This window comes from Tachysurus vachellii, chromosome 22 (genome assembly GCF_030014155.1).
Source record: "Tachysurus vachellii isolate PV-2020 chromosome 22, HZAU_Pvac_v1, whole genome shotgun sequence".
NCBI classification, from domain to species: domain Eukaryota; kingdom Metazoa; phylum Chordata; class Actinopteri; order Siluriformes; family Bagridae; genus Tachysurus; species Tachysurus vachellii.
In genome coordinates, this window is record NC_083481.1 from 11,640,380 (window position 1) to 11,654,523 (window position 14,144).

General features: G+C 38.6%; 1 protein-coding gene across 5 annotated transcripts in view; it reads right to left on the reverse strand.

Annotated features, from left to right (window-relative positions):
- kdm5ba (lysine demethylase 5Ba) overlaps positions 1–14,144 on the reverse strand; it is a 35,652-nt gene that overhangs the window by 8,538 nt on the left and 12,970 nt on the right. For 4 of the 5 annotated variants that reach the window (XM_060857817.1, XM_060857819.1, XM_060857818.1 and 1 more), the window contains 14 exons: positions 14,085–14,144; positions 13,919–13,980; positions 13,588–13,746; positions 7,064–7,183; positions 6,821–6,979; positions 6,228–6,409; positions 5,839–6,001; positions 3,008–3,127; positions 2,682–2,876; positions 2,250–2,431; positions 1,973–2,097; positions 1,725–1,875; positions 1,203–1,317; positions 721–1,076 (listed from right to left, as the gene is read on the reverse strand). The exon at positions 14,085–14,144 is cut by the window's right edge and continues 34 nt beyond it. In XM_060857817.1, the coding sequence (XP_060713800.1) occupies positions 721–1,076; positions 1,203–1,317; positions 1,725–1,875; positions 1,973–2,097; positions 2,250–2,431; positions 2,682–2,876; positions 3,008–3,127; positions 5,839–6,001; positions 6,228–6,409; positions 6,821–6,979; positions 7,064–7,183; positions 13,588–13,746; positions 13,919–13,980; positions 14,085–14,144 (2,149 nt within the window). The remainder of the gene's footprint in view (positions 1–720; positions 1,077–1,202; positions 1,318–1,724; positions 1,876–1,972; positions 2,098–2,249; positions 2,432–2,681; positions 2,877–3,007; positions 3,128–5,838; positions 6,002–6,227; positions 6,410–6,820; positions 6,980–7,063; positions 7,184–13,587; positions 13,747–13,918; positions 13,981–14,084) is intronic. The other variant, XM_060857820.1, reaches the window with a different exon arrangement.

Here is a 14,144-nt window from a genome sequence, read left to right on the forward strand (position 1 = left end):
TTGTAATTCAACTTGTGCTATTAATATATGCAAAGATTGGGCCAGATGCCCCGGAGGGAGTAAATAATATGAACGAACATTTCAGCTCTAGGTTTCTGGCTGTCTGCATACTGTTGTTAATGCATGACGTACTAAAAAAAACTACCTGTGTGGGAGACGAGTATCCAACCTTGCTCAATCAATGGAAATAAAGATGCTTTTTTTGTTGCCGTTTTCTTTTTTGACTGCTATCACTCAGTACTTCTGGAATGACAATAAACCTTCTCTGACCTTCACCAAATAGGTTATTCTAACTGAGCACAAAAAACCCTCATATTACAGCAACTGAAACAAAGGTAGCCTGTTTTTGAATAGTTTGTAACAACTATAGGCATTTTTACGCATACCGTTGTACGCATACAATTTGTATTTACCAATATAGTCATTAAACATATCAGTTCCTAATGATGTGGGTTAATGCCACGTTCCTCCTTTTTCACAATGTCTCACACAAATGTTGCAGGACAACAACTTTCCATAATGCAAAAACTGTGCTTCACCAATCTTAAATGCATGCCATGTTCTACAGCCATGGCCAAAAAGTATTAGCATTAATAAAGCAAAAACTGATTTCAAGAATTGTCAGTGTTGGAATTGATCACAATTTGTTGCCGTCCACTTGTCCACTCGCCTGGTCAAATTTGGCCATGGCTGTAAAATCAGGCATATATAGAACCTAACCTGGCCATTAGCATGCTTTGTGCCTTCTCCTCGCAGTGCTCACACACAGTTAGCAGCTCTTGCAGGTTGGCCATAGTCTTCTCTACGCAGGTATGAGGCTCCAGACCCACTCCTTGGTCAATCAGTTTCCTCATTCGTTCTAGGCTGAGGCTGGTAGGCTCCTTGCTGGCCTGTTGTACTGCTTCAACCCAGCGTGCCTGTTCTAGCCGCTGCCTGAGCACATCAAGCTCTGGCAACTCTACCTCCAGCCCAGAGCCCTCATCCAGCACAGCTTGCAGGGCTGAAGAGCTAGGCATCTCTATGGCCAGGATATGCGAGCTCTGATCCTGGAACTGCCTCACACGGCAGAGCAGAGCCTGTGGAACGCAGGAAAAAATTAATGATCAGGTATAAGTTATCAGTATTCATTCTGTATCAGTATTCTTTTCAAAATCTTTTCAATAAATATGGAGTATCAAAAACTAGGGTTACATGTTCAGTACCTTGAGAAAAGGGGCCTGTCTAATGGTGCAGGGCAGGTCATATAGCTGCTGTACAAATAACCTCAACTCCTCTACAGTGAGATGTTTCTGAGATTTCCCACCACCTGAGCGATACCTACATTAAAAGGTTTTAATGAAACAAAATCTGACAATAATAATTAATAATAATAAAATTTACATGATAGTGTGTGATAGTCTAGGTTAAGGAAATAATAATATAATGGGGTGATTAAGAACTACTGCAATAGTCTTATATCTTAAAAATGCTGTAAAAAACACTTAATTATTAAGGTTTCAGACCACTTTAGTTTTGTACATTTCATGCTATTTAAGCAGTACTGTTTGAACAAGAGGGTTGTTATACTGAATACTGAACATGCTGATATTGTGTGTGTGTGTGTGTGTGCGGGGTTGTTTTCTGGATGAATACCTTAGGCATGAGAAAACTAGCAAAATATCTACACAATATTAAACCACTGGTAATATTAAACAGGTTTTTTTAAATGTCAACAGCATTTTTACCTGGTCTGTCTTTTCCCATTAAGTAGCCGTTGGGCCATTAAGGCACTCTTTTCTGCACCTTGAACAGTCTGTCTTAAATGGAGTAGCAAATCCATCTCAGGATACATCATTTTTTCGGCCTCAACAATCAGTGCACGAAGTTCCTCCAAGTCTGGTAGAATAACAAATGACTAAAACTCAACAATATTCTCTATCACACAAAGAGGAAAGACTGTCTGTTTGCTGTAATTTATAAATAGGACTCTTACCACTTTTATTGTCTTGGTCAGCATATAAAATCATGTTAACTTTAGAAGCCCAGTCACTGTATGTCTCAGCACGTGCTGCCAAAGTCTTGAACATTTGGTTCAACATGCCCACTGTGTATTTATAACTGCAAGCCCATGAAAACAGATTAATGTATAAATTACAATTAGAAAGTGCAATTCTTAAATAAACTAAAAATACCCTTAAATTAAATCAAATCATCATCATGTTAACATGGCAATGTATCACAGTATTATATTTAAACATATAGAGACCCACTTCAACGTATAACGGTTAGGGTTACAGGAGCAGAGGTCCTGGAGATGGTGTAGACACACCAGCTGGCCAGGGCTGCAGGGACAGGTGATGGCAGATAGGTAGCAGGTAGTCCTGCATTTAGAACACTGTCTCTCCTCATCTGGCTGTTCTTCATAGTCCACCTGCTGGGAGTGCCAAACACCCTAAGGAAATGATGAACAGCAAAAGAATCAATTATTAAGAAACTAATAAAAAAAGTTGTATAATTGGTAAGCAAACCATAACAGATTTATGGATGGATAAATAACCAATGTTATCGTGCACTATACTGGATTAACAATGGTGGCAATCTATGTTCTAAAATGTACAAACTGAAACAATAACACAAAGATGTCACAAAATAGTTAAATAAATGAACTGTGCCACCAAAAATTAACAATTGCCTTGTCTCACCAGCTTGTATGCTTTTTCTCGCAGCTCTTTCTCCTCCTCAATCATAATGCTCATATCCCTTTGTATGGCAGAGGCCATCTCCAGCTCCAAGCTGTCTGCCTTGGCTGCAACATTACAGACCATCTCATCATGGGAGAAAACACAGTATCTGTTTAATGAGCGATAATGCTCTACACATTGTCGACCAAGTGGTATCTGCAACAAAACAAACATTTTAATCACTATCCGGATATATAAAAACCATGTGATTATCATAATAAACCAAATATACTGAAAATGCAGCAGTGTTGCCTAAAAAAATTGTTATTCATAAAGTAGTTTGTTACCCAGTCTACTGTGCAGAAGTTAACAGCCTCTGCGAAGTTAAAGCCCTGATTGAACCCGCTGTGATATGCTCTGGGGAAGGTGATGACAAACTCACCAGCACACTGGTTTGTGCGGTAAATCTGTAAAAAAAAAAATAATAATAATAATAACATAATAAACCATTGCATATAGTACACAGCATGACAGGCTTTGATCACTCTGTGAACTCTAACTCTACTTACACACTAGGTGACATCAACAAAGAGAGTAACATACAGAGCACAATGTTTTCAGTGGGAACTAAACTGACTTGAAGTATTACTTATTTAATAGTCCAAAAAGGAAGCATTGTGTGAATGTGTGGATTCTCAATGTCCACACCTTTACTTCATTTGGCCCTTGTGAACTTAGGGGAAAAAAAAAATTATACTAAAAACAGCCCACAGTACACTGGCTAGCTAGATCCTTATTGTCATTGCATAGTACATTGCACAGCAACAAAATGCCATTTAGCGTCTACCAGAAAAATGCAAATAGTATGATGGTTGTAGTCTTTAGACATGTGGGAATAGTGGCCTGGGCCAGTGACAGGATGGAAATGTCAGTTAAGACTTGTGCCTGAGCACACGCCAAGTCCAGCTGACTTACATGCATCTACTCTGCTCCGTGCAGATCACACCTCTGTTGTGGTGAATGATATAGGACGATGGAATAGTCAACATTTGTCGTGTGAGATGGTTGAGCTCGTAGGTTTGTGACCAGTGATAGTCTGGATGCCTTTCCACATGTATCTACTAGAATTATTGTCTGTGGAAGTGCTCCTTGGTGCAAAGTGTATGTGCATGCTTGGCTTTCCTAATGCCCCTTTTCAATGGCTCTTTTCTAGTCCTCTACATCACCAGATTTAAAAGCAGCATCTCTCATTTCAGCAGGTGGTGTACTTTAGAGTTCCCCGAATTCTGATTAGGAAAGTTTTTCATGTGTTTGACTGTAGTGACATCATTAGTGCCTGTGTGTGGGCCTGAGGTGGCCTGGGAGGCAAAAATGCTCCAGTCAGTGTCATGAAACTGTTGCTGTAGTGAGTAAATACCCCTCATTGGCAGTACTTTCAGTCTTCACTGAAGGTTTCACACATTTGATGAGTGGTGTGTATTTGGGTAGCATAAACAAAGAGAGATGATCAGACTGACCCAAGTAGGGGAATGGCCTTGTACTGTATGCCTCAGCGATGTTTGTATGTACATTGCTCAGTGTGTTAGATCCGCATTCCCCAGTGGAGAATATTTTGTTGCTGGGGACTTCAACCACTCCAACATAGGAATTGTACCCCCCTAAATTCCATCAAATTGTCTCCTTCACTACCAGAGGGAGATAACACACTGACCAATGTACATCGCTGAGGCATACAAGGCCATTCCCCTCCCTATGGCCATTCCATAGCTGCCTTAGCATTAGCTTCTGGATAGATGTATTCTTAAGTCACAATACTGATTGAGAATTCACTTGGTAGATGAAAGGGTCTGCATTTAATCATCAAATACTACGGATGAGCTGGGCAATGACTTTCCAATACAGTAGAGTCTGAGCACCATGATTTAACATAAATGCACAGACCTCCATCCTTGCACTTACAGTACCAGAGTCCACTGCCATTCTATCTGCCCGGAAAGCAATGTGGCCCTCTAGCTCAATGGCACTGATGGGAATGCTGCTGTTATAAGCCATGTTTCCATAAAAAATCATGACGTTATATTCCTTGTTCTGCTTTTGCGTCGCAATCCAAAGTCGCAGTTCATCCATTTTAATCGCCAAAGATAGAACATAAGCAAGATAGATGATTGGGAACGATGGTTGATGAGGGTTTAGCTTTAGTCTAGCTCTACTGCCGCCTTGCTTCCTCATCATTGTTAACGGTCACACCAATGGTGCTGCGCTCTCTCTGCCTGGGTGAGCTAGAGTAATGGTCCACAATGTTTTGCCGATTTCCCGAAGAAGTTGAAAGTTGGTTAAATTACCTTCTGTGCAGGTGTGACCAATGTCTAATAACACTTGACAGGTGAATTTGATATGTGCAAGGATATGTATAACTTGCAACAAGAAGAGAAATATCGTGAAATTTGGGGAAACACCGATATTCGTGTTGTGCATGTGCCGCCATCTTGGAAAATCCATAGCTTAATCTGCCACATGCAAACCTTTTCCTAGTGCAGCTGACATGATTGCACTCTCAAATGTGGGTTACAATCAGTGCTTGTGTGCCACATTTGTTATTACATTCATGTCTAAAAATTAGTCAGAAGCATATGCATAAGATGAAGCACAAAATGGAACATACAAAATGACTGTTCTGTTGATATGTACAATTATTTTCCGAAATAAATGTCTTACAATTTACATTTTCTTTTTTATTACTATTATCTTGTGCCAATATCGTCTCGTAAAGTCTCATATGTTTTTAGTGTTTTGTCTCATGTCTATTAGCTAGTTATTATTTAAAGCCCATATTACTCCACCAGTATACCTCCCATTTTTAAAACTCAAACCAACACAAGCCAAATATTATCAACCAACAACTAAGCAAAGCAAGCCAGTGATACAGAGTTTGCTTGATTGAAAATATATGTTTTTTAATTAACTTTGGGGCCAACTTAAAATTGAAATATTAATAAAATATTGACAGACCCGATCTATAACTTTCATCCACTGTGAAAGCATGAGTTTGCACATAGCAAATCATAATCAGTCGAATATTGTTTTCCACCATGTATAGAGTCAAGTACTCAGACACATTTACTTAATTTCAAGCTACATTACTTAGCAACTTACTGTGTTTATTAATCACGTTACTTACGGGCACTCCATGCTTCATTAGCACATTGGGGTTCATGATTGTGACCAACTGATGAAGCAAATCTGGTTGAGACTCAAAGAGCTCAGGGGCAAGTTTTTTCATCACTGCTTCCAACTGCTCTGCTGCAAAGCCAGGAACACCATACCATGTCTTTGGCTCTCCCCTTTAAAACACACAGAGGCAACCATTGATCAAACACAATAAGATTTGAAGGTGATTAAGTTCAGGCTATTTACATTTAGCATAATATCACCACTCAAACACACCTGATATAATAATACAATATAGAAAAATATTATATTATTATAATATTGGACACATCAATCTCATAGGTGCCAAAATAATCACTTAATGCCATTTTGATATTGTTCTTATACAAAAACTCATACCAATGTAAATAGTTTATAGAATAACTCCAATGATCCTCAATATGCCAACAGAAAGAGGAGAAGCACATGCCCACATAGAGCCAAGGCAGTTTCATCCCACATATGTCAGCTGTGATGTGAGTCAGCACAGATGCATCAAGCACTGGCATGTTATTCAGGTTCCAGCCACAGCTGAGGTAATGCTGCAGGGACACAAGAGAGTGCAGGTATGAAAAACAAACACTCTCATTACAAATTAGATCATTTTTATTATCATGTACTATATCCTGACACTGCAATGTTGTTTAAAGGCATAATAAAATGCATTATTTCTTTTTCCCCTCAAGTAAGACACTAATTTGAAATTTGACCAAAATATGGATGGATGGATGAATGGATAAAGAGACTGCAGATTAAAGGCTGTAGCTGCCTGTTAACGCACACCATGTTGTATAGCATGTAAGGATAAATGTCAAAAGAGGAAAAATAAGTTATGATCTCAAGAAAACAAACTTGTTATCTTGATGTTACAAGAAACAATAAGTGATCAGAAAAGGGAGAGATCACAAGGGGAAAAAAGATAACATGGAATTTTAGGACTTATTACAATATACCTCATCATCTGACAGGACTTTATAATTGCCATTTCTGACAGGGAAGCCACTGCCAAAGTCCTTTGAGGCAATGTCTGCCCCATACTCTACTGTGACATCTTCCTCAATGGTGCTAACTAAACGCCAAAATTCCTTCTCAACCAGCTCGGTAGGGACCATCTGCAGAAAAAAAAGTGTAAGGCTTTTGACCATGCAGATCACTATCATCTAATATCTGAATTGGAATCTTTAAATAAAACATACATGAACAGGCATGTTGAAATAGTCTGACTTGAAGGAGTCTGCCATATCTCCAAAGGAGCGGAGTGTGTAGTCTCTGGGAGCCTGTTCAAAGCCGAACGCAACCTGAGGCTTGCCGCACTCCTTCAGAAAATAGATGAAAATTAGATGACAATTTAGGTATTGTATACACACAATGCTGCAGTTTTGCTGAAAAATAAAAATCACAATGAAGTAATTTCCTTTTACCATGAAATAAAACTGACAACATTCAAAATAGTTCACCCTAATTTAGTCATAATTAATAACATAGAACTACCTACAACAACAATAATTAATAATAAATAAGTACATTTTTTCAGCTTGATGTTTGAGGGCATTTTATTAAGATGCTTTTCAGCAATATGACAGAAAGCTGTGCACAATGGCAGCAAGATGATTTTTCTTAAAGTCAATTCAATTTATTTGTATAGCGCTTTTAACAATTCACATTGTCTCAAAGCAGCTTTACAAAAGTATCCAAACAGAAGAGAGAGAAAAAAGAAATAGATATATAAAAATAATAAGAAAAAAGGATAAAAATAACTAGATTAATTTATACAATTAAAGTTTAAAATTTATTTAAAAAAATAGTAACTTAAAATGTAAAATACTATATATCCATCCCTATCCCTAATGAGCAAGCCAGAGGTGACGGCAGCAAGGAAACACTGCCTGAGATGACATGAGGCAGAAACCTTGAGAGGAACCAGGCTCAGAAGGGAACCCATACTCATTTGGGTGATATTCTACAGTATATAATGTAAATGTAAATAATGTCCTTCTACAAAAGTTTATAATACTACAACCGAGAGCTCCTGAGAAACTAATGGGTCATCGTAAACTCTGAGTTCAGCACAGACCTAATTGCTGATAAGACCAGACCATACAGCTAACTGACACATTGGTTCATAGAAGGCATGACCGTCTCGGAGAGGCTCCATCCACAACAATCTCATAAGACACTGGCTGACCATGCAGGTCAATCCCTGGCAGGCTGACCACCGAGCGACAAGACTCCAACCGGGGTAGAACATCATGATTTACAAAGTAGCTCAGTAAGCAGAGACGATCAGGCTAGGAACTCGGAAAACAGGGAGCTTGGAAGTGGCATATATACAGTAACTTGACAAAGAGAGAGAAAAATTGTTAGCTTCTTTAGCCATTGTGATGTCGATTTGCTGGTGTGCTTGGGATCAATGTCCTTATTTTGCATGCCCTTATTTTGGCCCATCTTAAGTTGCTGGACAGATGGCCTCCCTTTTGTTTCAAGAATATTCTGGTATATAATGCAGAAGTTTCTTTGGTGATGTACTGTTTTTGGATATCAAAAAACATGGCAATGTGCATGATAACCGAAGATCTTAGTTAAATATAGCTAGGGTTAATCTCATCAGACCAAAGAATATTGCTAAAGAACATTTGTGGTCTGTTTAGACCAAATTCATGCTTTCATATTCATTTTGCAGAGAAGGTCTTTTTCCCCTCTCAACAAAACATTGAATGTGCTTACAGAGGCCTGTAGGTCACAAAGTTTTTTTATATCTATTCATTAAACCTACCTTGAAATTGATGGGATTACCACTCCTGGGAAGTTTAGCAATTGCCTGGTAGGATATCCATTTGTAAACAATCCTTCTTTTTGTAGAATGGTAAATTCTTAGTGAATTGGTTGGAGAGCAATCACACTTTTAATGAAATGAACATTTCATTAGTAATTCTGTTAGTGATACCAATTTGATCAAAATGGCAGTGCCTATACTTTGCAAAGATCAGTATCTCTCCGGATTCACTATTTACCTACTAATCACCTGTATGCATGACTGAAACAAGCAAGCAAATTTAACATGGGGACACTCACTACTATATCAGTTGTTATTATATACAGAACTAATTTTATTACTTCAGCCAGAGCTTCAGTGAAAGCCACCACACAGAGAGCCTTTTGTTCCGATGCATATGCAAAGACCGTAAACAAAGACAGGGGAAACGCAGCGGATGGACTAACCTGGTGATAAATCCAAACGAAACAGCATTTACCATTTTCTGGCCAGTGTGCGGTCTCTGCTAAACAAACAGGACAAGCTCAGAACTTACAGGACACTTACTCTGATAACCGACTGTAATATTATGGTCTTCTCAGAAATGTGGCTTAACAATGGCATCCCAAACAGTATGCTAGAGCTTAAAGAGAACACTCTCTAGAGCCCAAGTACTAGTCATAAAAAACGGAAAACCTACAATCAGGACTGTTAAAGTTTGGCTGGGTGGGGCTGCCACCCTGAAATTTCTTACAAACAGCCCAGTCTCTCAGACTGGACAACCTACCCTTTTCCAATCTCTGGATGATGATTTAGTTTTTGGGAAAAATATTACCCTGACTGTAAGTGGGAATTATGTATGGAAAAAATCCTTGTTTCTACTAAAATCCTTGTTCTATTACATCATGTGCAGCAGTCTCTCATTGGAAGCTCACATAAATAATAATATCACAACGTCAGCCTTGCTTCTTCTCAGAAATATTGCTAAGATATAAAATATGATGTCATTACATGATGCAGAAACACTAGTACATGCATTCGTTTCCTCTAGGTTGGATTATTGTGATAGTTTACTGTCTGGAAGTTCCAGTTAGTCACAATCACAGCAGCTAGTCTCCTAACTACAACCAGAAGATATGAACACATCACCCCATCTTATAATCTTTGAATTGGCATTGATTATAAAATACTATTACTAACCTATAAAGCACTTAATGGTCTCGCGCCACAGTACCGAAGTTATCTTTTGTTTTTTTTAATGATCAGTCATGCCTACTTTGATCAAAAGGTGCAGGCTATTTGGTAGTACCTAAAGTAAAAAAGGCTACTGCAGGGGGCAGAGCTTTTTCTTATAGAACCCCACAGTTATATAACAGCCTTCCAATTAATTTTCAGGACTCAGACACAGTCTCAGTTTTTACGTCCAGGCTAAAAACACATTTGTTTAGTCTAGCTTTTTATGAATAGCTTTTCTTAGGTAAAGGAGCAGATCTGGAGGGTTCATGGGCATAGATTGCTTGGTGAACTGAGATGTCTGGATGCTATTGACTTTCTAGCCTTTCATAGCTAATCTGGTCGGAGTCCCTGTTTGCAATCATACCCAAGTTTTCTCTCTCTCTCTCACACACACACACACACACATATATACATATATACACACACAGCGGGTAAAATAAGTATTGAACACGTCACCATTTTTCTCAGTAAATTTATTCTAAAGGTGCTATTGACATGACATTTTCACCAGATGTAATAACCCATTCAATCCACATGATTGCTTTTATTCAATCTCAGGATGGGTAAAAGCAAATAACTCTCTCAAGACCTTTGCAACCTTCTTGTTGCAAAACATTCTGATGGCATTGGTTACAGAAGGATTTCAAAAGTTCTGAATGTTCCAGTGAGCACTGTTGGGGCCATAATCCGTAAGTGGAAAGAACATCATTTCACCATAAACAGGCCACGACCAGGTGCTTCTCACAAGATTTCTGACAGAGGAGTGAAAAGAATTATCATGTGTTGTCCAAGAGCCAAGGATCACTTGTGGACAGCTTCAGAAAGACCTGGAATCAGCAGGTACAGTTGTTTCAAAGAAAACAATAAGTAATGCACTCAACCGCCATGGCCTGTATGCACGCTCAACATGCAAGACTCCACTGCTGAAGAAAAGACATGCTGAAGCTCGTTTAAAGTTTGCTGCACAACATTTGTATAAGCCTGTGAAATACTGGGAGAATATAGTCTGGTCAGATGGGACCAAAATTTAACTCTTTGGATACCATAATACACACCATGTTTGGAGGAGAAATGGCACTGCACATCACCCCAAAAACACCATACCAACAGCAAAGTTTGGAGGTGGGAACATCATGGTGTGGGGCTGTTTTTCAGCATACGGTACTGGCAAACTTCATATAATTGAAGGAAGGACGAATGGGAAAATGTACAGAGACATTCTTGATAAAAATCTGCTGCCATCTACCAAGATGATGACGATGAAACGAGGGTGCGCATTTCAGCAAGACAACGATCCCAAACACACAACCAAGGAAACTCTCAATTGGTTTCAGAGAAAGAAAATAGCTGCTAGAAGCTGCTAGAATGGCCCAGCCAATCACCTGACTTGAATCCAATTGAAAATCTATGGAAAGAAGTAAAGATCAGAGTTCATAGAAGAGGCGGAACCTTCAAGATTTGAAGACTGTTTGTGTGGAAGAATGTGTGCCAAAATCACACCTCAGCAATGCATGCAACTCGTTTCTCCATACAGGGGGCGTCTTGAAGCTGTCATTACCAACAAAGGCTTTTGTACAAAGTATTAAATATGTTTCAGTAAGCGTGTTCAATACTTTTTCCGTGTCATTTAACATTATTAAACATAACTTAATTTACGGACATCTATGGTTTGATTTGTGGATTTGACTATGGCATGTGTGGATTGAACGGGTTGTTACCAACATCTGGTGAAAATTTCATGTCAATAGCACCTTTAGAAATAAATTTACTGAGAAAAATGTTGACGTGTTCAATACTTATTTTACCCGCTGTATATGTATATGTGTACGTGTGTGTGTATATGTATGTATATATATATATATATATATATATATATATATATATATATATATATATATATATATATATATAAAAAAAACACACACATGTGTGAGAAAGTCCTGGCCCCATCCTGATTTTTGATTTTTTTGCACATTTGTCACACTTTAATGTTTCTGATCAAACAAATTTAAATATTAGTGAAATATAACAAGTAAAGACAACATGCAGTTTTATAAATTAAGGTTTTTATTATTATTAAACTCACATGGCCCTGTGTGAAAAAGTGTTTGCCCCCTGTTAAAACATAACTTAGCTGTGGTCTAAAACATGGCGAAAACATGGAACAGTGTTGAACCTTCCCAGGAGTGGCCGGCCAACCAAAATTACCCCAAGAGCGCAGCAATGACTCATCCAACATGTCACAAAAGACCCCACAACAACATCCAAAGAACTGCAGGCCTCACATGCCTCAATTAAGCTCAGTGTTCATGACTCCACCATAAGAAAGAGACTAGGCAAAAATGGCCTGCATGGTAGAGTTCCAAGACAAAAACCTCTGAGCAAAAAAAAAAAAAAACCAAAAGGCTTGTCTCCGATTTGCCAAAAAACATCTTGATGATCTCCAAAACTTTTGGGTAAATACTCTGTGGACTGACGCGACAAAAGCTAAACACTATGAAAGGTGTGTGTCCCATTACATCTGGCATAAAAGTAACACTGCATTTCAGAAAAAGAATGTCATACTAACAGTAAAATATGGTTGTGGCAATGTGGTGGTCTGGGGATGTTTTGCTGCTTCAGGACCTTGAGGACTTGCTGTGATAAATGGAACCACAAACTTGGGTTCTGCAGCAGGACAATGATCCCAAACACACCAGCAAGTTCACCTCTAAATGGCTGAAGAAAACAAAATGAAGACTTTGGAATTACCTAGTCAAATTTGTGACCTGAATCCTATTGAGATGCTGTGGCATGTCCTTAAAAAGGCAGTTCATGCTCTAAAACCCTCCAATGTGGCTGAATTACAACAATTCCGCAAAGATGAGTGGACCAAAATTCCTCCACAGCGCTGTAACAGACTCATTGCAAGTTATTGCAAATGCTTGATTGCAGTTCTTGCTGCTATGGGTGGCCCAACCAGTTATTAGGTTTAGGGGCAAGCACTTTTTCACACAGGACCATGTAGGTTTGGATTTTGTTTTCGCTTAATAATAAAACCTTTATTTAAAACCGCATGTTGTTTACTTGTGTTATCTTTGACTAATATTTAAATTTGTTTGATGAGATGAAACATTAAAGTGCGACAAACATGCAAAAAAAGGAGGACCAACACTTTTTCACACAACTGTGTGTTTGTATATTATTTATATAGTTCCTAGTCTGGCCATCTCTTCTTATGGAGCTACTTTGTAAGTCTTGATGTTCAACCCCGGTTGGCGTCTCTTCCCTTGGTGGTCAACCTGCCAGGGATTGATTCGCCTGGCCAGCCAGTGACTCATGGGATTGCTGTGGATGGGGCCACCTGGAGACTGTCATGCCTTCTTTGAACCAATGTTGTGTCAGTCATCTGTATGGACTGGCCTTTATCAGCAAAAATTCGAAGACTTTGACAGGAAGGAATTGGTGTTGCGTCCATGGCGAACTCAGAGTTTGTTCTGACCCATTAGTTCCTCATGAGCTCTCGGTTGCACCATTATAAAACGTAGAAAAGACATTATTTACATCATTTACTTTTCACTGTCATTTTATATTAACTTTTTATTCTTATTACAATATATTTAATTATTTTTCTGTTTTCTGTTTCTGTTCTGTAAAGCTGTTTTAAGACAATGTGAATCGTTAAAAGTGCTATACAAATGAATTGAATTGTTTTTAATGGCTTTAAAGAAATGCAGTGAAATCTTTGCCCACCTGTGCCAGACACTTGGGACACCTCCAGTCCCCTTTGGGAACATCATGGAGTGGTGGGATAAGACAGAATATGTGGTAGCTGTCATCACAGCCATCACACAACAACAGTTTGTCCTCATCACCTCCTCCCCCACACACCAAACACATGTACTGTTCCACCTTCAAAAAAGCACACAAAATACAAGGAACTTCTGAAAACTGACTAGAACAACTGCTATAAATAAATGCATTATGAAGAGTAAGGTAAAGTTTGGACAAACAAAATCAACTATTCAATTCAAACCAATCTACAACACTTGGACTAATCAGCAACTTTGGATGTGAACTTCACCTTTGTTTTTTCTCCATTGGGGAGTGATTCATCTTGTTCCATAGGCTCCTGTTTCACATGGACTGAGAAGCATTTTGCCAAAACAAATCAAGTTTATAAAGCATATTTAACAACTTTTTAATTATACAGCAATGAAAAAGTTTGAAACATTTTATAGGTAAATCACCTGCTTCTAGTTTTGCCACATAAGAGCCCATTCTCCTTCTCAGGTTGGGTCTGATATTTA